General features: G+C 62.0%; 2 protein-coding genes across 9 annotated transcripts; one reads left to right on the top strand and one right to left on the bottom strand.

Annotated features, from left to right (window-relative positions):
- The first annotated feature begins 213 nt into the window (after nt 1-213).
- GPR153 (G protein-coupled receptor 153) lies at nt 214-12,628 on the top strand. 2 transcript variants are annotated; one of them, XM_021095249.2, is made up of 6 exons: nt 214-492; nt 5,063-5,528; nt 5,842-6,271; nt 7,902-8,094; nt 9,352-9,536; nt 9,978-12,628. In XM_021095249.2, the coding sequence occupies exons 2-6, from the start codon at nt 5,140-5,142 to the stop codon at nt 10,656-10,658; spliced, it is 1,878 nt and encodes a 625-aa protein (XP_020950908.2). In that variant the 5' UTR covers nt 214-492; nt 5,063-5,139; the 3' UTR covers nt 10,659-12,628. The 2 variants fall into 2 exon arrangements, with proteins under 2 accessions (XP_020950908.2, XP_084815057.1); XM_084958931.1 differs by lacking the exon at nt 5,842-6,271.
- A 445-nt stretch (nt 12,629-13,073) lies between these two features.
- On the bottom strand, nt 13,074-18,440 carry HES3 (hes family bHLH transcription factor 3). Of its 7 annotated transcripts, none has more exons than XM_084958934.1 (4): nt 18,152-18,440; nt 15,274-15,369; nt 15,088-15,169; nt 13,074-14,720 (listed from the first exon to the last, which is right to left on the bottom strand). In XM_084958934.1, exons 2-4 carry the CDS (start codon nt 15,352-15,354, stop codon nt 14,353-14,355), a joined length of 531 nt encoding a protein of 176 aa, XP_084815060.1. In that variant the 5' UTR covers nt 15,355-15,369; nt 18,152-18,440; the 3' UTR covers nt 13,074-14,352. The 7 variants fall into 7 exon arrangements, with proteins under 7 accessions (XP_084815060.1, XP_084815059.1, XP_084815063.1 ...); XM_084958933.1 differs by having other exon boundaries at nt 18,191-18,440; XM_084958937.1 differs by lacking the exon at nt 18,152-18,440 and adding an exon at nt 17,965-18,102.
- Between the last annotated feature and the right edge of the window lie 4,130 nt (nt 18,441-22,570).

Genomic DNA, 22,570 nt, shown 5'->3' with positions numbered 1-22,570 from the left:
CGCGGGAGGCGCCGCCGTCCCAGGGGGCTTCGGCTAGGCGGCGCGGGTGCGGAGGGCGCGCCTCCGCCAGCGCGAGAAAGACAGCGACCGACAGACGCGCGGACAGACACACCGACGCGCCCGGCCGCGCCTCCGAGGGGCGGGGGCGGGGCGGTCCGAGGGGCGGTGCGGAGGCCCCGCGGAGGCATGCGCCCTGCTCCGCCCCCCGCCCCCGGCCGCCCGGGCGCAGCCAGCAGAGCGGCGGGAGCGGAGCACGGCGGCGGCGGCGGCGCGAGGGGAGGGAGGGGCAGAGGGGCGGCGGGGCCGAGCCGAGCGCAGCGGAACGCGCCGGCCACGGGCGGCCGCCGCCAGGATGCCCCGGCCCGCGGGCCGCTCCTCCGCCGGCCATCCCCGCGGCCCCCGGCGGCCCGCGCTCGGCCCGGGGGCGCGGGAGCTGCAGCCGGAGCCGGAGGCAGGAGCAGCGAGCTGGAGCCCCGGGCGCCCGAAAGCCGGGTGAGCGCCGCCGCCGTGGTCCGGGGGTTGGCTGGGCGGGAGGACCCCGGGCAGGGGACCCGAGAGAGGACTCCGGCCGGGGAGGGGCTGTCCGCGGTCTGTCGGTCACGGGGTCGGTCGGATGGTCGCGGACACCGCTTCAAGCTGCGCACCCCTCCCCAACTTAGGGACCTCAGGGTAACTTCCCGAGAGCCACCCCTTCTTCTGGGCCTGGCAGCGCCGCCCCCGAGCGGGGGGCTTGCTTGCTGGAGGCGGGGCTGCCGGGTCTGGGGGTCGGGGGCCCATCCTTGCCCCGCGAAACCCGGGGGAGCGTCCGGGGACCGCAGTCCGGTCAGCGTCGGCTCCAGGCTGTGGCTCGGACGCGCCCTCGGGGCTGGGCAGGGCCGGGGGGCCCCGCTGGGGCCGGAGCGCGCGCCGGGGTCGGGCGGGGGATCCGAGGGCCGAGCAGCAGGGACCGCGGGGCTGGGGGGCGGGCGTGGCGGGCGGGGGGCGTGGCGGAGATGTCGAGGCTCCGGGCCGCGAGCTCCGCCCTGGGCGGCGGCCGAGCAGGCCCTTGCAGGACGCACGGGCAGCAGCGCGGGCGGAGAGCAGCCTGGGGGCGGCAGCCCGAGCCCGGGAATCCTTTCAAGTTCTGGGTTCTCTTTGTTGCGCAATAGAGCCCTGGGGCCATGCGGCCTCATTGGCCCAGGGCCCTGACGTCACGCCGGGGCCCCGCCCGCAGGCCCTGCGGAGGGAGTCCAGCGGGTCCCAGGGACGCTACACCTGCAGCCTGCCCTACGACGTCCTGGGGGGAGAGGGAGGGAAGGGAGGGTCCCTGGGGACCCAGGGTTGGGGGAAGTCCAATCCTGAAAGGCCATGGAGACTCCTTGAGTGTGATGCGGGAGAAAGTTCCCCCGCAGGGGGCAACAAGACGCCTGGGGTGTTAGGGTCTGGCCTCTAGGGTCCGCTGCTCCCTGTGAAGAATGAACGTGGAAGGTGTGTGACCAGTGAGTCGCTGGTCATCAACCTGGAGGAAAGGGGACTCCTTGCTCCCACAGAGCCAGCCCCCTCTCACTCTGCGTTTGGAGGCTTTGCTGTCCACTCCCCACCTCAGTGATAGATCAGGACACCGGGCTCAGGAGTCCACACACCCAGCTTTCAAACCTCCTCCATGTGTTGCATGGGGCTCTGAGCCTCCGTGTTCCCATCTGCATCGAGAGGACTTTAGGATCCATCTTTCAGGGGCAGGAGGCTCAGAAAGACAACCTCAGCTCAAGGAACAAAAAAAAAAAAAAAAAATGCCAAGTTTCCAAGCATTTTAATGTTTGAGAGGCCAGGGTTTTGATGTCAAGCAAGCCGAGTTTGGATCCTGGCTCAGGCACCTAATAACTTAGGCATATGGCTCTACTTCTGCTTGACCATCTTTAAAATGGGTGAGCTGGGAGTTCCCTTTGAGGCTCAGAGGTTAACCAACCTGACTAGGAATCATGAGGATGCGGGTTGGATCCCTGGCCTCGCTCAGTGGGTTAAGGATTCGGTGTTGCCATGAGCGGTGGTGTAGGTTGCAGATGCAGCTCGGATCCCGCATTGCTGTGGCTGCGGTGTAAAGCCTGCAACTGCAGCTCTGATTCGACCTCTAGCCTGGGAACTTCCATATGCCAAGGGTGCAGCCCTAAAAAGCAAAAATAAATAAATAAATAAAATGGGTAAGATGACCGTCCTTCAGGCAAGATCCCCGAGAGGAGGGTGCCTGTTCCAAGGAGGGAACCTGAGGGCACGTTCACCTGCCCACAAACCTAGGCTTTTCCCTGCAGTGAGAACCAGGAGGGTAGGCTCGGGGAAGAACTGGCACCATGAAGAGTCTGGGGGCTGGGCTCAGCGTCACAGGGGTCAGACAGCCTGCTTGGGCATCAGAGGAAATGCCTCCCAATCTGATGGCCCGGCAGCCCATTGCAAGTAGAAATAGATGCCGGCCCACCAGGTCAATGCTAAATCCAGTTTTGTAGGTGTTTATTTTTGGCTGCAGTGGGCCGTGGTTTGATATGGGATCTCAGTTCCCAGACCAGGGCTTGAACCCCGGCCGCATTGGTGAAAGTGCTGCATCTTAAGCACTGGACCATCAGGGAACCCCCTGCAGTTTTCTGTTTGATGATGTGAGCCTCTGGCCCACAGAAGCATGCATGCTCTGCCTGCTCTGGACCCCAAGTAGACTGCCAGGCAGCCTGCCTGGCTGAGGGTAGCCCTGTGGCCTTGTTACCCCCAAAGCTGGGCTGTCCCAGCTTCTGGTTGGGATGATTCTGCATCTGCCTGTGCTCAGTGTCCTGGCCCTTAAGAGGCAGCATGCTCAGTGAGCAGGGAGGCCTTTGGGACAGACAGCTACATGGCAAGCATTTATTGAGCACTTACTGTGTGCCCGGCGCCATTCTCAGAACTTCCCTTGGCATAGTCTCCTGGCTCCCCACACACAAGGTAGATACTGTGGTATCCACTTACAGATGAGAAAACTGAGGCTCCACAGAGTCATAACTGCCTGGGGAGCTAGAGCTGGGGGCCAACAGCTCTTTATCCCACACCAGGTGGCCTCTGTATGCTAGGGTCAAGGAGGTTTGCTGGACACGGGAACGGCAGCTGGGGGGTCCAGAGGGGCCACCTCCCCTCCCACGCTGGGGTAGGGTAGGGGAGACACCTGTGCAAGCAGAAGCCTGATGCTGGGGACGAGGCTTCCGGCCCCAGAAGCCCCCCGAGCCCTCCATGGTGGGCACTGGTGGGGTCCAGAATATATTCCCCCCCTGGGTCAGGCATCCGAGCAGGCCCAAAGCGGGGCACAGAGGTGAAGGAGACACACCCTCCCTGGTCCTCAGGTGCGCACAGTGTTCGGGCCAAGACAAACCAGAATACCCTGCATGAGACAAGCAGAGGTGCCTGGCAGCGGGCCAGGTGGTATGGCTTCCCCTGTCCTGAGTGCCAGGGGCCTGCGATGTCCTGTCCATCCCATGCTGGAAACAGTCCCTGGGGGAATCCCATAGCTGTGTCTGGGACAGTAGGTGCCCATAAGTGCTGGGGGCAAGAGAACTGCACCCAAGGACTTCCCTGGTGGCTCAGTGGGTTAGGACCTGGCATTGTCACTGCTGTGGCTCAGGTTTAATCCCTAGCCCAGGAACTTCCTCATACCGTGGGTGTGGCCAAAAAAGAAAAAAAGAGACAGAGAGAGAGGGGAATTGCTGCCAATGAGATTAAACAGGCCGGAGGGTGAGCAGGGCCAAGTGTGGGCAGTGCACGCTTCCGCCTGCACTTAGGGCGGTACTTCTCCCCATCCCGCCTGCTCCAGGCTGTGGCCAGAAGAGCCTGCAGGAGGAGCGGGCTCACAGCAGAGGGACCGGCCAGTGCTCTGCACAGCGAGGTGACAGGCTGGGAAGGAGGACTCACCACTGGCAGGATGGGCCAGCTCCCTGGCACGTGCCCCCTGCCCAGTGTCCCATCCCTGGTTCATATCCACAGGCTGTCCTTGGGGGCACATTCTGCAGTTCCGTGCTGCCCAAGGCATCCAGAGCACCCGCCGTGTGTGAGAGCTGGCCTGCCCCAGGCTTGAGAGTTGTGGTGTCTCCCGCCAACCGCCCCCGCCCCTGAGGAGGCAGCAAAGTCCTTGTTTCAGGAGTTCCCATTGCAGCACAGTAGAAACAAATTCGACTAGTATCCATGAGGATGCAGGTTCGATCCCTGGCCTCGCTCAGTGGGTTGGGGATCCAGTGTTGCCGTGCATTGTGTTGTAGGCTGCAGATGTGCCTCAGATCTGGCGTGGCTGTAGTGTAGGCTGGTGGCTACAGCTCCAATTCAACCCCTAGCCTGGGAAGCCCTATATGTGCGCAGATGGGGCCATTAAATAAATAAATAAATAAATAAAGGAAGGAAGGAAGGAAGGAAGCAAGCAAGCAGCACCTCAGAGTTCCCACTGTGGCTCAATGGGTTAAAAACCCACCTAGTATCCATGAGGATGCAAGTTCAATCCCTGGCTTCACTCACTGGGTTCAGGATCTGGCATAGGTCTCAGAGGCATCTCAGATGCCACGTTGCTGTGGCTGTGGCATAGGCCAGCAGCTGCAGCTCTGATTCGACCCCTAGCCTGGGAACTTCCATATGCTGCAGGGGTGGCCCTAAAGAGAAAAAAAAATTAAGGGGCCCCCAGCCTGCACTGGGGGAACCCCTCATGGGATGTGGGAGGACTTGGGGCGTTTAACCGTGAGATGACTGGTTCTGGGACAGGACCAAAGCAGACAGATGGCACAGTGCCCATCTGGGCCCAGCCTGGCTGCTTTCCTGAGGACGCAGCTGGCCCTGAAGGAAGCCTAGATGCTGCACATTGTCCAGGAGTGGGTGGAAGTTAGGAAATGTGCACTTACTGAGCTCCTCTGTATATGTCCCCTGGGAGCCAGGAGGCTCCAGAGAGGGAGGACGAGGGTGACATAGCCAGCCCAGGCCAGGACTAGACAGGTCACGGCCCATCAGGGACCCCCTCCGTCTCCCACTCCCAAGAGTTCCGATGCTGTAGCCAGAGGGAGCCACTGAGAACTCTTTGGCTTCCCCTCCACTGCAGATGCTCCTGGTCCCTGGGGTCCCCGGGCCACCACCTGTGAGGGCTGCTGCTCTGAGCCGAGGCCTGGCTCGAGGAGGATGTCCCAGTCGCCGGCCAGCTCCGTCTGCACCATGAGTGATGAGCGGCGGCTGCCTGGCAGTGCGGTGGGCTGGCTGGCATGTGGAGGCCTCTCCCTGCTGGCCAACGCCTGGGGCATCCTCAGCGTGGGTGCCAAGCAGAAGAAGTGGAAGCCCCTGGAGTTCCTGCTGTGCACGCTCGCGGCCACCCACATGCTCAACGTGGCCGTGCCCATCGCCACCTACGCGGTGGTGCAGCTGCGGCGCCAGCGCCCCGACTACGAGTGGAACGAGGGCCTCTGCAAGGTCTTTGTCTCCACTTTCTACACCCTCACCCTGGCCACCTGCTTCTCTGTCACCTCCCTCTCCTACCACCGCATGTGGATGGTTCGCTGGCCCGTCAACTACCGGTGAGTTCTTGGGCGCGAGCACGTGTGCCCCCGAGGGTCTGGTGTCCTTGGAGAGGGGGACACGTGTGCCCGAGTGCACAGATGCCCTCGGCATGGGGACGGGGCCCCCGTGCCATGTGCCACCCCCGTGGGTATGCATGTGGCTGTGTGCGTGTGTACAGTGTCTGGTAGTGAAGAACTTGGTGCGACAGGCGTGTGACAGCACGCGTCCTCGGGGGCTGGGGGAGTGGAGGATCCCCAGCGGCCTCACAAGAGCCCCCGCGAGTGACTCCTGGTCCCTCTTTCCTACCCACCCACCCCTCCCCCGTGCCAGGCTGAGCAATGCCAAGAAGCAGGCGGTGCACACGGTCATGGGCATCTGGATGGTGTCCTTCGTCCTGTCGGCCCTGCCGGCCGTCGGCTGGCACGACACGAGCGAGCGCTTCTATACCCATGGCTGCCGCTTCATCGTGGCTGAGATCGGCCTGGGCTTCGGCGTCTGCTTCCTGCTGCTGGTGGGCGGCAGCGTGGCCATGGGCGTGGTCTGCACGGCCATCGCCCTCTTCCAGACGCTGGCCGGGCAGGTGGGGCGCCGGGCGGACCGCCGTGCCTTCACCGTGCCCACCATCGTGGTGGAGGACGCCCAGGGCAAGCGCCGCTCCTCCATCGACGGCTCCGAGCCCGCCAAAACCTCGCTGCAGATCACGGGCCTGGTGGCCACCATTGTCCTCATTTACGACTGCCTCATGGGCTTTCCCGTGCTGGTGGGTGAGCCTTTCCCGGGCGGGCGGGTGGGGCTCGGGGGGCGCTCTGGGGCAGCCCTGGTGCTGGGCCTGCTCCAGGCCTTAGGTGTTGGAATCCTCACGCCAGATCTCTGCAGAGGCAACCACCCTCATCCCATTTTACAGATGTAGGGAACGAAGTTCAGAGACCTCAAATGACCTGCCTGGCGTTCCCACTGTGACACACAGGATCCACAGTGTCTCTGCAACTGCAGGGACTCGGGTTCGATCCCTGGCCCAGAGCAGTGGGTTAAGGACCTGGTGTTGCCGTGGCTGTGGTGTGGTTCACAACACTGGCTCAGATGTGATCCCTGGCCTGGGAACTCCATATGCTGTGGGGCGGCCAAAAAACACGTCAAGGTGGCTGCAGATACTAGGGTCTGTCTGTGACACGGCAGGGGACTTTCCTCTCCTGACCTGAAGAAGGCACATTCGATGCTGAGGGTGGGAGGTGGAACATGCCACAGGCTTCCTGGTGGGTCCAGGTCCCAGGATGGACACCGGGGGATTTAATGTGGCTGAACCGGCTTTGGCCCTGAATCCGGAGGCAGGGCAGGCCTTGAACGTGGGCTGTGGATTGGACTTGACCCCGATGGGTGAGAAGGTCTAAGTGGGGACTGGCTAGAAGAAGGCCCTGCGAGCAAAGGGTCCAAGGGCTGCCTGGCCGCAGGCCAAGCCCTCCCACCCATGGGAGGGAAGGGTCTAGGGACAGTGACCAAAGAGGGGCTTTGTCCTAGCAGCTGGGCAGGGTGTCATTGCAGGATCTGAGCTCCAGAAGGTGACCGTGACCCTCCTAGTCAGGGTCCAGCCCCTGGGCACCTCCTGCCCCCCGCATGTTTCCGAGGGCCTCACAGCTTGCACGGAAGAGCCACTGGGATGTCTGCCCCATGCCTGCTTCTGTTCTGCAAGGGGAATAGTTAAAAGTCACTCTGGGCTGGAGAATGAAGTCTCCGGGAGCAGGGGAGTGAGGGCAGTGGCCTGCAGGCCCCCCTCGCTGACCCTCTGATCCTCTGAAACAACTTTGATTCTCCTCGAGGGTCTCAGAGGAGGGGCAGGGCCGAGGAGGCCACTAGCCGAGGAGCAGCGGGGATAGTAGAAAGGCCGCTGAGCTGGGAGACTTGAGACCTGGCTCGCAGAAGGGGTGCTGACCCCTGCCTCCCCCTCCTTGGGCCGCCACGGGGTGAGATGGGCGAGGGCAGGCCCAGTGCCAACCGGTACCCTGTGAAGGGCTGTGCATCCACAGGGTTGTGATCTCACTGGTACACTGTGAAGGGCAGTGCACACTCAGGGTTATGATCTACGGGTACACTGTGAAGGGCTGTGCACACAGATGGGGTTATAATTAACCAGTACACTGTGAAGGGCTGTGCACACTCAGAGTTATGATCGTTCATCCTGGCTGCCAGTAGCTGTTGGTGGACAGGTGCTTCCGCTCCCACTCTGGCTTTTTCTCGCCCAAGAGCCTGGAGCTCTGTGGGTCATCGCCCCACACGTCTCGTCCTCCTCTGGCAGCTGGGCAGTCAGACCTGCCCCGTGGATGGCAGCACTGTGGCTGAGAGGGGAAGCCAGATGGGGGTCCCGCTGGGTGCCAGGCCAAGCCCTGTCCCCTCAGGTGGTGAGCTTCAGCAGCCTGCGGGCAGACGCCTCGGCGCCCTGGATGGCACTGTGTGTGCTGTGGTGCTCGGTGACCCAGGCCCTGCTGCTGCCCGTGTTCCTCTGGGCCTGCGACCGCTACCGCGCTGACCTCAGGGCCGTCTGGGAGAAGTGCCTGGCCCTCCTGGCCAACGAAGAGGACTCGGATGAAGGTGAGGATGGCCTGAGAACAGCCCCCGGGGAGAGAGGTGCCTGGGTGAGGTCGCTGGGCTCAGTGGGATAACAACTCTATGACCCCAAAGGTGCCTGAACCCCTAAGGGACCCAAGCTGGGTGTCCCTCAGGATAGTCTCCTGTCGCTTGGCTGCCCCAGGGTTCCAGGTAAGCAGATGTTCTGGTTAACAGAGTAGCTGTGGGGCGTTCTCATTGTGGCGCAGCGGAAATGAATCCGACTAGTATCCATGAGGATTTGGGTTCGATCTCTGGCCTTGTTCAGTGCTTTCTGGATCCAGTGTTGCTGCGAGCTGTGGTGTAGGTTGCAGACAGGGCTCAGATCTGGCGTTGCAGTGGCTGTGGTGTAGGCTGGCAGCTGTAGCTCTGATCTGATCCCTAGCCTGGGAACGTCCATATGCCGCAAGTGCGGCCCAAAAAGGCAAAAACAAAACCCAGAGTAGCTGTGGACTCCAGCCTGAATGTTCAAGCTTCTGACCTGAGGGGTTGGGGTGAACTGTTCCAGGGGCGCCTGCAGACCCAGTCCTGTCCCCACAGAAGTCACAGTGTTACCCGTGGCTGAGCCCCTGCCACGTGCCGGGCAGTGTCAGCTCCTGGTTTCTGTTTAGTTCCCACCCCCACAGAGGAGGACACTGACTCAGGGTGTGATCTCCCCAGCCCCTCAACTAGAAGCAGGAGTTCCCCGGTGGCTTAGAGGGTTAAGGATCTGGTGTCACTGCTGTGGCTCAGGTTCGATCCCTGCCCAGGGAACTTCCGAATGCCCCTGGTGACCAAAGAAAAAACGGAAACAGGAGTTCCCATCCTGGCCCAGTGGTTAACAAATCTGACTAGGAACTGTGAGGTTGCAGATTCGGTCCCTGGCCTCGCTCAGTGGGTTGAGGACTCGGTGCTGCCGTGAACTGTGGTGTAGGTCACGGACGCTCGGCTCAGATCTCGAGTTGCTGTGGCTGTGGTGTAAGCCAGTGGCTGCAGCTCCAATTCAACCCCTACCCTGGGAACCCCCATATGCTGCAGGTGCGGCCCTAGAAAAAGTCAAAAGACAAAAAAAGAAAAGAAACCCAACAAAACAAAGGAAGGTGGCAGAGTCAGGATTTGAAGAGAGGACCCCACCCTTCTTCTCTAACCAGGCCCCCCTGCCCTGTGTGTTTCTCTGAGGGCTCTGGGAATCACTTCTGGATGCCTGCCCCCCCCCCCCGCCCCCGGTTTCTTTGGCCCTAAGTTTCTGTGCCCTCCCTGCAGATACCAGCCTGGAAGGCGGCATCTCCCCAGACCTAGTGTTGGAGCGTGCTGGTGACTACAGCTGTGGGGGTGACTTTGTGGCCCTGGACAGGATGGCCAAGTATGAGCTCTCTGCCCTGGAGGGCGGCCTGCCCCAGTTCTGCCCTCTGCAGCCCTTGCAGGAGGACAAGATGCAGTACCTGCAGGTAGGAACAGGCCGGGCAGGAGCGCACAATACGTGGTGGGGGGAATACCGGGACCGCTCCATGGCCTTCCCTCTCTGAGCCACCTCGCCTGCCACAGTTCCTGGAGGCTGGCCCCAGGTCACAGAGGGTGGAGGGCTGGACCCGTGGAGGGCATCCCAGCCCCTGTGCCCATGTTCCCTTGTGTTCCCAGAGGGTGCTCCATCTGGCACCTCCTGGAGGCCCAGCACCCTACTCGAGGGGACTTCTCCCCCTCCGACCCAAGCTACAGAGGACGACACTGAGGATGGGAAAGCTTGTCTCTTGCCCCAAATCTCACAGCGCCAAACCAGGGTGCCCTGGCCAGGCCTGGTCCCTGACCCATGGGCCGCCCAGCCCAGTGTGGGGCGGCTGGGTCCCCCCTTTCCAGGAGGGCAGCCCGGGTTAACCCCACTGTCCTGACAGGTCCCGCCCACGCGACGCTTCTCCCACGACGACGCGGACGTGTGGGCCGCCGTCCCGCTGCCCTCGTTCCTGCCGCGCTGGGGCTCCGGCGAGGATCTGGCCGCCCTGGTGCTGCCCGGAGGGCCAGACCGGCGCCGCGGCAGCCTGCTGGCCTTCGCAGAGGATGCGCCCCCCTTCCGCCCGCGCCGTCGCTCGGCGGAGAGCCTGCTGTCGCTGCGCCCTCCGGCCGCGGCCGAAGGCCCCCGCCGGGCCCCCGGCTCGCCCCCCGGCAGCCCGCGCCGCCGCCCCGGGCCCGGCATCCGCTGCGCCTCGGCCTCGCTGCTGCCCGACGCCTTCGCGCTGACCGCCTTCGAGCGGGAGCCGCAGGCCCTTCGCCGCCCGCGCGCCCCGCGCCGCCCCTTCCCGGCCCGCGCGCCCGCCCCCGACGGCGCGGAGCCCGGCGGGGACGCGGCGCCCCCTGGCGGCGGTGGCGCTCAAGGGAGCCCCGGGCCGCGCCAGGCGGCGCCCGTGCACGCGCACGCGGGGACCCTGCGGACCGGCCTGAGCGCGTCGTGGGGCGAGCCTGGGGGCCTCCGCGCGGGCGGCGGCGGCGGCGGCAGCACCAGCAGCTTCCTGAGCTCGCCCTCCGAGTCGTCGGGCTACGTCACGCTGCATTCGGACTCGCTGGGCTCGGCGTCCTAGGGCCCGCTGGCGCCTGCCCAGGTCAACAGGCAGGCCGGGCGGCCCGCGGGACCAAAGCACCAAAGATGCCATCCTGGCCCGCGCTCGGGGCAGGCTACGCTGAACCCACCACCATCGGCTCCCAGACGTGCCAGCCCTCCCGAGGTGACGGCAGTGGCTCTCTGCCAGCCCCGGAAAGCGGCCATTGCCTGGAGGGGCGACCACCTCCCTGGATGACCACAGTGGGCATGGACCAGCGGCTGGGCAGGGCGTCTGTGGGGCAGAGGGAGGCTGGGGCTTGGGGATGGGGGCTGGGGCTGAGGCTGGTGGGGAGCCAGGGACAGGGCCACCACCCGATGCAACAAAGCCCAGCCCTGCAGGAGCCACGAGACTGCACCCAGCTTTCTGCCCTGCACTGTAATTATCGCACCTCAGGGGGTGGGGCACAGAGGGTCTCTAAGCACAGGGGTCTTCGTAGCCCAACCCGTTCTCTCAGCAGGTCTCCCTGCTGACCTGTTCTGCCTTGGCTTCCCCATGTGTGATGAGCAGGCGACCATATTAACTCTCAGGACTGCTTGGACAAGGCTCCTGGTCAGTGTGCCCTGACCACTGGGTGGACAGGGAGTGAGAGTGAGTCTAGGGCCCTCCATGAAACCTTTGTGGAGGTCAGTCTTCTGGCCTGATGTGGCCCCCAAGCCTGAGGCCGCCCATGCTTAGTGCCCCTGGCCTGCTTGGGAAATCCTCCCACCCCAGCTAAAGCACAACACTTTTGCACCCGTCCCCGTTGCACCACACTCACCTTGACCGCTATTAGCATCTGCCCCCCCCCATCACTCTGCCTTCATTCAGCCACCTCTGTGACTCCCACCATGAAAGTCCTGGATACATGGTGGACAGAAATTAAGCAAAGGGGGAGGGGGCTTCCTGGTCCTGGTGCCTCTCCCCAACCCATGCAGGTCTGCCCAGGAAGGGATTTTGGCTTCCAGGCCTCCCAAATTCTGGGTTTAAGGCCTGGTCCCTGGTGAGATTCTTTCTCCACCCTGAGGCAGGGCTCTTCATTGCTCTCCATGCTGGGCAGACCTCTCGCCAGCCCAGGCTTGGCCACGGGCCCTGGAGAGGGCCTGCTGGGTCTTCCATGGCGGAAGACGCCAGACTCGGGCTAAGGAGAAGCCCAGAAACAGCTGTGACCTTGGGCTGGAGTGGTGGGGCGGGATGCAGAGGGAGTCTCACCCCATCCCCTGCCTCCCATCGGTGGCTCCGACATATGAAGACCTGGAGTGGGTTCCAGGTTCAGCAAAGAGCTGGTCTACACCCACTTCCTTCCTGTTCTGGAATCTGGAATTGCAGCACTGCCTCTGCCACTCAGGTGGTCAAGGCTGTCTCCTTACCCTCCAGGCAGGGTCCCAGCTCCAGAGAGGCCCCTGGGAATGGGGAGAATGTGGGGGCCATGGGAACTAGTGCCCAGTTTTGTCTCAGCTTCAGAGGCCCCTTCCATCTCTGGCTGTGGGGTAACTTGGGGGGATGGGCTGGCCACGTGAGCAAGGCAGGGGCTCCAGTCCAGCCTCAGCCGTGGGAGGCCTGCCTTGCCAACGCAGCTGTGCCTTCGAGGACAGACATGTCATGTGGGGGCAGAGGTCAGCAGTTAGCCACTGCCCCCCACCCCCATCAGGCTGGCCAATTTGTCACCTTGCGTTTTCACTCTGTGTATTTCATATCTGATGGCAATACCCACAGGAGGCATGGTCTCCTGAAGTCCCTCCAGTCCTGATTTTTACAAAATTAAAGAGAAGGGAGGACCCTCTCTCCCTTTGTCCAGCCTCCAGGCCTGCTGGCTGCCTTGATGAGCAGCTGGACCCTGGGTTCAGCAGGCAGGGAGCGCTGTCTTCATACCACCACCCAGCCCAGAGCCAGGATCCGTTTGTAGGTTTTTTTTTTCTTCAACAACTGAGCATTTCTGTACAGAATCCAATAAAAACTTCCTATGATTTGCACCAGGCAATCCCATGCCAGTTTCCTAGAAACACCTCTCTAGAACCCAACAGCACAGCTACACCCGAACATCTTTCCCTCTGGGTCCTGAATTCCTCCGCTAGCGCGCCCTTCCTTTGAGTCAGACTTGCCCCTTTCGCTCTGCAAATCACGCGACACCCACCCAGCGAGCGAGACGGGCCTGGAGCAGCGGCAGGATGGCGTGGGGGGGGGGGGGCCTCAAAGCTCTAACAGAGGGAGGAGAGGACCTGTGACTGAAGGTGGCAGCCCTGGCCTGAGGATGGCTTCAGGGACCGCTGACCCCACTGAGGTGGATTCTGGAGGGCCAGGAGAGCGGAGTCGATGGAGCCCCGCCTAGAGGAGGCGGACCCGTGGTGCCGGTGACACCGCCCACCCCCCACCCCGGTCCAGCCAGGATTGGAATCTGGAGGACGCGGCCTGGGTCCACGCTGCAAGGTCGCCACCTAATGGCCAGCAGAAGGATTAGAGCCGGGAAGCTGAGACCCGACAGACGGCCGGGGACCGCCGCCCCACCTCGGAAAAGCCCGCTGGGTCGGGTAGGGGAGCCCCGCCATCTGACCAGGTCGGGTTTAGCACGCGGCAAGGCAGGGGCAGCTCAAAATGAGCAATGATTTATACAAAGTTGCTATTTGTAGTTCAAAAGAAGATTCACCTAAGTAGGCATCATGGGAGAAAATCAGAACCTTCGTGGCCTCTTTATTCTGAATTTTAAGCTAGTGGGAGGAGGTGCCGGGAATTCATCTTGGCCTCAGCGCAGGATTCCTGTCCTCTACCCTTAGGCTTCCCCTCGCGGGCCGGGACCCCTGGGTTCAGGCCTGAGCACAGCAATGACCTCATTTTCGGTGGTCAAGAGTGGTGGGCTCCTGGCGGGCCCAGAGGCCCAGAGGCGGGGCCACTGCGCTGTTGGGGCGGGTCTGCCCGAGGCCAGGCCGCGGGCCGAAGTTCTTTTCTGAGTAGGGAGAAGTGAATTCCCGCTAGAGAGGAGCCGGGGGTTTGCCCTCGCAACCCTCAAGCTGGTGTGACGGTGCGCACCGTCAGGGGGCCGGGGCGGAGGCGGAGCATCTCACCGGGCGGGGCCCGCGCAGGGCTGGTCTCCAGGGACGGGGCTGACTTCCGAGTGCGCGCCAGCGGGTGGGCCGCGCAGCGTGCGGAGGGGGTGGGGATCCGTGGAAGCAGAGTGGGTCCAGGGCGGGGGTGGGCTGGGCTGGGGGGCCCCTCGCCGGCGGGGCGGGACCTGGCGCGCTTTGTGCCGGTGGGAACCGGGCGTCCCCGGCTGGTTGAATGGGCCGGGGCGGGGCAGCGATTCTCCTCGCTGCGAGGGGTCCGCTCTGCGCCGCTGCCGACGGCGACCTTCCCACAGCGGCGCGGCCGCGGGGCGGGGGTGGGGGCGGGCTGCCCGCCAGGGGCCCTGGGAAAGGGGCGCAGCCGGGTACACCCCCCTCCCTGATCTACTAGAAGGTGGGAGGAGAAAGTGGGTTCAGCCTGAGTTGGTAGGGCTGGGGTGGGGGATGGGCTATGCCTAGAAGCGCAGAACCCTGTCCAACCGCGGCTTCCTGTACCTCCCCGAGTTCGCAGATACGCAGCTCCCTCCCGGCCATCCCGTCCCGGGACCAGAACCGATGACCGCGGTTCGGGCGGTTCAGAACAGTCTCTGCGTCCCCAGGCAAGACGAGGGCTCTCTTGAGTCCGAGACCGCACCTGAGTCTCACCAGGGCCGCCACAAGCGCAGCCCGGACCCCGAGCTCTCGGCGAAGCGGCGAGACGCCGACTGCGGGCCGGGGACGCTGGTAGACGGGCCGGGGAGACCTCCAAAGAGCCGGGGTGGCGGGGACCGGGATCCGCCCGCGGCCGGGTCAGGGGCCCAAACTACCGGGGCGCAGGGGCCGCGCGGCGCAGGCGCCTCGGGCCCGGGGCTGGCGCTGTCCATGGTGCTGCCACCCGCGCGCTCGTGCACCAGGGGGCAGCGCGGGCTGCCACCGCCCTCCTCGCCGCACCGCTGAAGTTGGCTGACGCCTGGCAGACAGCCGCGGAAGCCCGACGGGTACTCGGCTCCGCTGGGGACCGGCCAGAGCCCTGGGGAAAGGGGAGCGGCCGAGAGAAATGTGGAAAGGAGGGGCGAATAGAGGAGAGGAGAGGAGAGGAGAGAGAAAGGGAGGGAAGAAGAGTGAAGGGGAGGGAAGAGAAGGGAGGGGAGACAACCAGTAAATCCCCCCAGGGGTCCAGACCTTCGCCCACCTGGATTACACCTTCAGGGAGTTTGCTGCCTCCCCGTTTACAGTGACCTGGGGAACCCTCCTCATTCAGCTGCCCGCTGCCCTGGACTTTCTTCTTCATCCATCCCTCCTTTATCTGGCCTTGTAGCATCCATAGCTCTGACCCCCCCCCAAGTTCCCCACCCCCCCAAGTTCCTTCTCGCCCCCCCCCCAGGCCCTCTCTCTACCTTGCACCGAGTTCTGAAGGCTTTTCACGTACTTGACGCTCAGCTCCAGTATGTCCGCCTTCTCCAGCTTGCGTTTCCGGATCTGCCGACCCGCGGAAAGGGCTCTTAGCACGGCGGCCAGGGTTCGAGGGGAGGAGACTGGGGATCCTATCACTCCCGAGCTCCACCACGTCCCCTCCGTCTCACCTGGTGTGAGTAGTGTTTCTCTAGCAATGCTTTGAGCTGCTCCAGAGACACATTAATGCGCGCCCGTCGCTTCTTCTCCATCAGGGGCTTGGAGATCTGTGGGTGAGCAGCAGTTAGACAGCTGGGTCTCAGCCCTCTCACCCTCCGCCCCCCCCCCGAGATCCCCGACCCTGCAATGCTCAAGACCCCAGACCTTGCGGAAGTTGCCAGAGGGGCCCCCAGAGCTGCCCTGGGTCTCGGGCTCAGCGCCCATGTTGTCATAGCGGAGCATGCCAGGACAGTGCCGCCTTTATAGGGGCCTCTCGTTTACATGTCAATGAGGTGCTCCCGGACTCACAGAGCCCTGTGGGGGAGGGGAGGGGAGCAAACTGGGAAGTTCTCCCCCTTCCCTCTGCCTGCCCCCCTCCCTTAGCCCAGGCCTCACCTCCAGGACCCCTCCTCCCTCCTGAGGGACGTCTTTTACCCCTTCTCAGTCTTTATCCCTCTTACTCTCGCCATGTCCTGAGTCCCGAGTTCCCTCCCGTGCCCACCTCAACCATGCCCTGTCCCCTTCCAGTGTCCATAGGTTCTGGGCCCCTCTACCAAGCACACTGGGGAAGATCCATGAGCCCTGCTGGTTGCAAGGCCCGCTAATGACTGTGATCAAGCACCAGGCCTCCTTGGGCCTGATGAAGACGCTGAGACCGGAGCACCCGCCAGCGAGGCCTTTCTGTGGGCTTCACGCTCTGGCCACACTGGCAATGCCGCATTAGTCGCCCTAATGTCGGGACAATGCAGCAATTTTCTGCCTGTGGCCACTCAAAGCCAGGCACAGGCCGGGCCCACGGGGGCCACACAGCAACATGTGTCCCATTAAAGCGCGCAGCCCTCCCACGGGGCCACAGCCAGCCTCCTCCTCCACGGGGCCTCGAGACTGGGAGCGATCCTGTGTCAGGGTGCAATTTGGGCTCTGGTGCCCCCTGGGCCTGTTAGGACCCACCCCACACTCTTCAAGCTGGAGGGCAAGCTTCAGGCAGCCTCGAGCCAGGGCAGTCAGAATGGCCGCCCCACCCCCAGTCCTGAGTTTGCAGGTGGACAATTCAGGCTCTGAGAACCCTTTCCCTCACAGGGAAGGCCTGGGCGTTTATCCTCCTCACCGCTGCCCCTTGGCTGCCTCTGGGTCTCTACAAATGGGAGGGGGAGTCTGAGATGCCAACCCCTTTTCATTATTCAGGCTGTGGCTGGAGACCCGCAAAACTCGGAGGAGGAGGCATATGCCCCAGGACCGCTGGGCCTTATTAGCCAGATTTGGGTGCTGTGTCTCCGCTTAGGCTGCAGGAGGTGGAACTGCAGCAGCTGTGAGGGTCCAGGAGACTGCCGTCCAGGGGAGACCCCGGGTTCAAACCTGCACATTTCTCTCTACTGGGTTCTTTTGGCCTGGGTTTCATGAACAAGTGGGCCACTGCTGCTGCTTGTGAGGGAGATGGGAAAGTTGCATGGCCCCAAAAGTGCGTCAGTGGAGCCCTGCTGCCAAGGAATGAACGAATTGGCCTTTGCAGGGCCTCAGTGTGAGATGGAGGGGAAATGACTGGACCTTGGTGGGTCCCCCAGCTTCCCGGAGCCGAGGCACCCTCTTCCCCACCCGCTCGGGTTATGGATGGGCCCTGCCAGGCAGCGGCGTTCCCAGGCGCCAAGCAGCGTGGAGAATCTCGCCCCGCCCTCCTTTCAGGCAGAGGCGTAGGCGACAGCGGCTCCGGATTGTTTTTCCATCCTGGCCGCAGGGCCAGTCGCCCAGATCCGAGCAGGGCCCGGCCCGGGGCGAGCGGCTGGACCGCGGCTGGACTGCGGGCTCTGGCACGCGCCGGGCAGCTTTGAAGCGCCGGGGGCTGGCTGGGCGGAGTGGCTCCCGCGCTCTCGCTCGGCCTGGGGCGGTGGCGGCGCGCTACAAAGGCGCTGCAGGGCTGGCGGGCGGCGCGGCCCGGCACAAAGGGGGCAGCCGAGTGTTAAGGGCATTGTGCTGGTCCCACAAAGCCGCGCCCGCGCCCGCCCCCTCGGGGCCAAACTCGGGGCACCCCGCCGCGCGCGGGCTTCCAGCTGCTGCACATCTGCACGGAGGCTGGGCGCGCGCCTCGCTCGGCCTGTCCCCCTCGCCCCACCCGCGGTCTCGAGCTGCCCGGGCAGCCGGGCAATTTGTCCTCTAATTATGATCCCGCCCCATAAACCGCCGTCCGCGCCTTTCAACTCGGCGGTATTAGCACACCAATGGCCCTCTGCGCAGCTCTTGCGGCCCGCAGCGGGGGCGCCCGACCCGCCCCCTCTCCAGAGTTAGGGCCGCAATAAAGGGGCCAGAGAGCCGCCCTCTTCACCCTGGCACCCGCAGCTCCTAGGGCCACCACCCCTCTCGAGCCCAGACCCTGAGATCCCAGCCGCGCTGGGTGGGGCCGCTCACGTGGGTGGCTTAGTGATCCTTAAGCTGTGGAAAATTGACCGCAAAATGCGCTAATTCGCAATGTTCTGCTTTGGCGGCGGGAGGCGAGGCTCAGGCCGGCCGCCGGGGCGGAATTCGCAGCGTCAGGCTCCGCCCCCAACCACTTAATGGGCCTCCGCCTCCGCGGCGCCCCCATCCCCACCCCGGCACTGCCCGCTGCGCCCCCTCCCCCTCGGCACGTCCTCGGCCTGGCCTCTCCCCACCTAGGCTGACCCCACACACACTTTCCCGGCTTCCCCCTGCCTTCGCGGGGCTCCATCAGCAACAGACAGCCCGGATGGCTCTTTCCTCGCCTCTCGCTGGCCGGGGGGTCGCGCGGGACTCGAGGCGGAAACGGATCTCCATGCAATTTCCGTCTTCCCTTCCTCCTGTGCTCTGAGACAACTCCCCGCACTCCCCACCCCCCTTTACCCCCAATTCAGGCTCCTTCTGGGCAGCCAATTTCCTCACTTAATTAAAGGCCGATGTTTGCACTTGGCAAGATCATTGGAAAGACAGTGGGTGAGTCCCCATCGAGGTCCTTCTCAGAGACCCAGGCCAGGGCCCCAGGTCTCTTCGCCAGTTTTGCGTCTGGGCATCCCACACACATATCAGGCCCGCCCGGCTGGCAGGTCGAGGGCACAGGCGGAGAGGTGTTTTCCGAGGTCGGGGGAGCCGCAGCGGGTTCACTTTGTCCTCTCTGAGAGCCAGCAGGACGAAACGCTCCGGGCTGCCTGCAAGGGCATGGACCAACTTAGAAATGCGGCTTATGCAAGCGGGGATGTAGGCCACCGACTCCCTTTCCATCTTTAGCCTCTGGGGTCCCCCTGGGGTTTGGAAAGGAGCACAAGTGCAGACGGAGCGCGCTGCGGGGAGAGGGGCGGGACAGAGGCCGCCCTCCGCTCCTTCAGGAAAAATTCCTTCTGTAACTCTGGGGGCCTCCAGGGCTACTTTCAAAGCATATTGCTTCCTCACGCTGGGGAACTGAAGGCAGCAGGACCTGTGCCTTTGTCCTCCCTTCCTCCACTTTTTTTCTTTCTTTTCTTTCCTTTTTTGCTTTTCAGGGCCGCGCCCGCGGCATATGGAGGTTCCCAGGCTACTGGTTACATCAGAGCTGCAGCTGCTGGCCTACAGCACAGCCACAGCCAGAGCCACAGCAACGCCAGATCCGAGCCGCGTCTTCGACCTACACCACAGCAACACCGGATCCTTAACCCACCGAGCAAGGCCAGGGATCGAACCCACACCATCATGGTTCCTAGTCATATTCGTTTCCGCTGTGCCGCAATGGGAACTCCTCCACTTGGTTTGCTGATTTTGGCAAAAGAAAGAACGTTACAGAGTGGCGCCGCCTCTAGGCCCTAGGGGGACCCCTTCCTTCCTGCAGTCCGCAGGCATTTAAAGCTACATTAACTGGAGTTCCCATTGTGGCTTAGCAGGTTAGGAACCTGACCTAGTGTCTGTAAGGATGTGGTTTCAATCCCTGGCCTCTCGCAGTGGGTGAAAGATCCGCAGGACAGCTCTGCAGCTCGGATCCTGAGTGGCTGTGGCTGTGGCTGTGGTGTAGGCCGGCAGCTGCAGCTCCTGTTTGACCCCTAGCGCAGGAATCCATATGCCACAGGTATGGCCATTAAAAAACAAAACTAAACTAAAGCTACACTAACTGTTGGGTGCTGTGAAGGCCGCTGCTGGTGCAGGGACTGGAGAGAGAATGAGCGGCCACCTCCACAGATGCCTTTCAAAATGGAATGAAGGGACTGCTCCTTGTAATTAACTACGGGGACACAGCAAAAGTGCTGAAGTGACTCAAGCAATTGTCTCCAGATGGGGTTGGAGAGGTTGCAATTGCTTAACTCCCTTTAGCTGTGTTAGGACTCCGAATAGCCTGGCAGCCAAGGGCCCTCCAGGGCACAAAGGCTGGGACTGCGGTGAGCGCATCAGCACTGAGCCGGGCTGGGCCAGCTCAGAGAGAGTAAATTCAGGGAGCCCTTTGTGCTTCTCCCCAGCTGGCTCTAATCTTTAAATATTTACCCGGCCCCTTTGTGCACACATGACTTATGCACTTCGGGCTCATACATGACAAGTCATTTGCCAGACTTAGGGAGAGGAGCTTTCATGCCCAGGGCAGCGAATGGCCAGAGGAAGGGAAAAAAAAAGCCTTGGGTTGGAGAGAGCGAGCTGCAGCCTTACTGGACAGGCCCTTCCTGGTCTCCACGTGGGACGTGGACTAGGCAGAGGCCTGTGAGTGACCAGAAGTCCCAGGAGGGCACTCTAACCCCTGGCTAAGACCCACTGGCAGGGAGGAGGGAGAAGCAGAGTTCCTCCATTCTTTCCTACTTGGTGTCAGGCTTGGACGGCAGCCGACTTTTCATCCTGGAAGCTGGTGTGGGTTGTGGTGCTTGGTTAAGACCCCGCCCTTGGGAGTTCCCACTGTGGCTCAGCGGCAACGAACCCTACTAGTGTCCATAAGGATGTGGGTTCGATCCCTCGCCTCACTCGGCGGGTTACAGATCCGACGTTGCCACGAGCTGTGGTGTAGGTCACAGATGCGGCTTGGATCCCGAGTTGCTATGGTGAAGGCCGGCAGCTGTAGCTCCGATTCGACCCCTAGCCTGGGAACTTCATATGCTGAAGGTGCGGCCCTAAAAAGACACACACACAAAAACACCCCATCCTTGCACCTGTGTCCCGCTTGCTCTTCCTGTATTTCCTCTGGCTCAGTAAAGCAAAGCTTGTTTAAAGAAAAGGGAGCCTAATTTCATCTCAGCCTGCAGTTCAACTTGGAAAAGTCCTCACAGTTCTGAAAGCTCTTTAAAATACCAGGGACCCCGCTAGGGCCCGGGATGGACAGCCCCCTCAGGAGATGGGTAGGTGGCTGGATGGCGGGGGAGGGGAGGCCCTAGAGAGGAACCTTCCTGCATGAGAAAGGCTTTCCCTTGTGCTGGCCTCACAGTTCCCAGAACAAAACATATTCAAATGCTTATGGTGGGTGGGGAGGCAAAGCGAGGCATCCCTTGCTGAGTAGCTTTTCTTGATTTTCTTATATTTTTCTGGGTTCCTCTAACCCCGGGGGATGACAAACTGGGGTGACACTGGAGAGCTGAGTGCAGAGTGGATTTGCTTTCCTCTCTGTGTTACTGTCTGTGTCTCTGGGTGAATTACTGTTTCTCTATGTGGATCTCTCTGTGTGACTGTTTCTCTGGATCTGTGCCAGTGTGTGCATACATGTGTTTCTTCTTCTTGTCTTATTTTTAGGGCAGTGCCTGTGGCATAAGGAAGTCCCAGACTAGGGGGTGAATCAGGGCTGCAGCTGCCGGCCTCCGCCACAGCCACAGCAACACCAGATCCAAGCTACAGCTTCGACATACTCCACAGCGCGTGGCAAGGCCAGATCCTTAACACTTAGCAGGGCTGGGGATCAAACCGACATCCTCACAGATACTTGTCGGGTTCATTACTGCTGAGCCACAACGGGAACTCCTAAATTTGCTTCTTTGCCATTCTCTCCATCACTGCTCTGTGAACCTTGGTCCCTGACAAATTCAGCAACTCTGGCAACTTCTAAAACGTCCCCTTGGCGTTCCCATCGTGGCTCAGCGGAAATGAATCTGACTGGTATCCATGCAGATGGTCGCAGGTTTGATCCCTGGCCTTGCTTGGTGGGTTAAGGAATCGGTGTTGCCGTGAGCTGTGGTGGAGGTTGCAGTCTCGGCTCGGATGCTGTGGCTGTGGCATAGGCCAACGGTTACAGCTCTGATTCGACTCCTAGCCTTGGAACCTCCATACGTCATGGGTGCAGCACTTAAAAAAGACAAAAATAAATAAATCAAAAAAACACATTCCCCTTCCCTCCAGTCTGGCTCTACCTGGGAGGCAACTGCCTCCTCGTTTCTCCCTTCTCCAAGATAGGAGTGATAGGGATTGTATGGTCTAAGGGGAGTGGATGAGTGGAAGAGAGAGGCTTGCTCAAGCCCTCCTGTCTGGATTACATGCTACTCTCTGCCCCCCAGTACAGGGACCGTCCCTAAGGGTAAATCAGGGCCCTAAGTCAGCGTGGAGTGCAGGAACTGGTGAGAAAAGAACTTCCTCGGAGCCGCCCTCTGTCCCAGGACAGACTCACTCCTAGGAGCAAAGATGCAATATGCACCCTCTAGTGGCCCCAAGACGTCTTGGCGATGAGGGACAGGTGCCGAGTGGGGGAGGCCCAAGAAACTGAGAGCAGTGGCAGGAGCTGGGGCTCTCCGCCCCCAGGGACAGTCCAGGCTTCCTTCCCATGTGGCACTGCAACTGGGTGGCTTTGAAACATGAAATGTCCTTTCAGTTACTTCCCATCTAGTAAGTTTAGCAAATATCTTCCCAGCAACATTTAAACATGACACAGGGTTTACAGAGCATTTTCTTTCTATGGCCACACTTGCAGCGTATGGAAGTTCCCAGGCCGGGGGTGGAATTGGAACTGCAGTTGAGACCTGTGGCACAGCCAGGGCAACACCAGATCTGAGCTGCATCTGCAACAACGCTGGACCCTTAACCCATTGCGCGAGGCCAGGGATCAAACCCGCATTCTCACAGAGTCTATGTCGGGTTCTTAATCCACTGAGCTGCAATGGGAACTCCCAGGATCTCCATTTTACGGGGAAGGTGAGGCTCACACAGTTGCTTTGACCTTGAGGCTGGCTCTCCATCCTTCTCTAAACCCAGCTGTCCAGATGCCAGGTCTCCTGCCAGGTCCTCCAGGAACAGAGGAGGGGAGGGTGGCTAGGGGTTCAGATGCAAGCTCGGCTCCCTGCCGCTCACAGCCCACCTGGCTTTATTGCTCTCTGACCCACTACTCTGGGTTCCAGGCTCCCT

This window comes from Sus scrofa, chromosome 6 (assembly GCF_054392235.1).
Source record: "Sus scrofa isolate SSC_HxYL_T2T_F1_AM1 chromosome 6, Sscrofa_HxYL_maternal_Yorkshire_Landrace_v2.0, whole genome shotgun sequence".
Taxonomy (NCBI): domain Eukaryota; kingdom Metazoa; phylum Chordata; class Mammalia; order Artiodactyla; family Suidae; genus Sus; species Sus scrofa.
The sequence above is the reverse complement of the archived record's forward strand: the minus strand, read 5'-3'. Positions and strand labels throughout refer to the sequence as shown.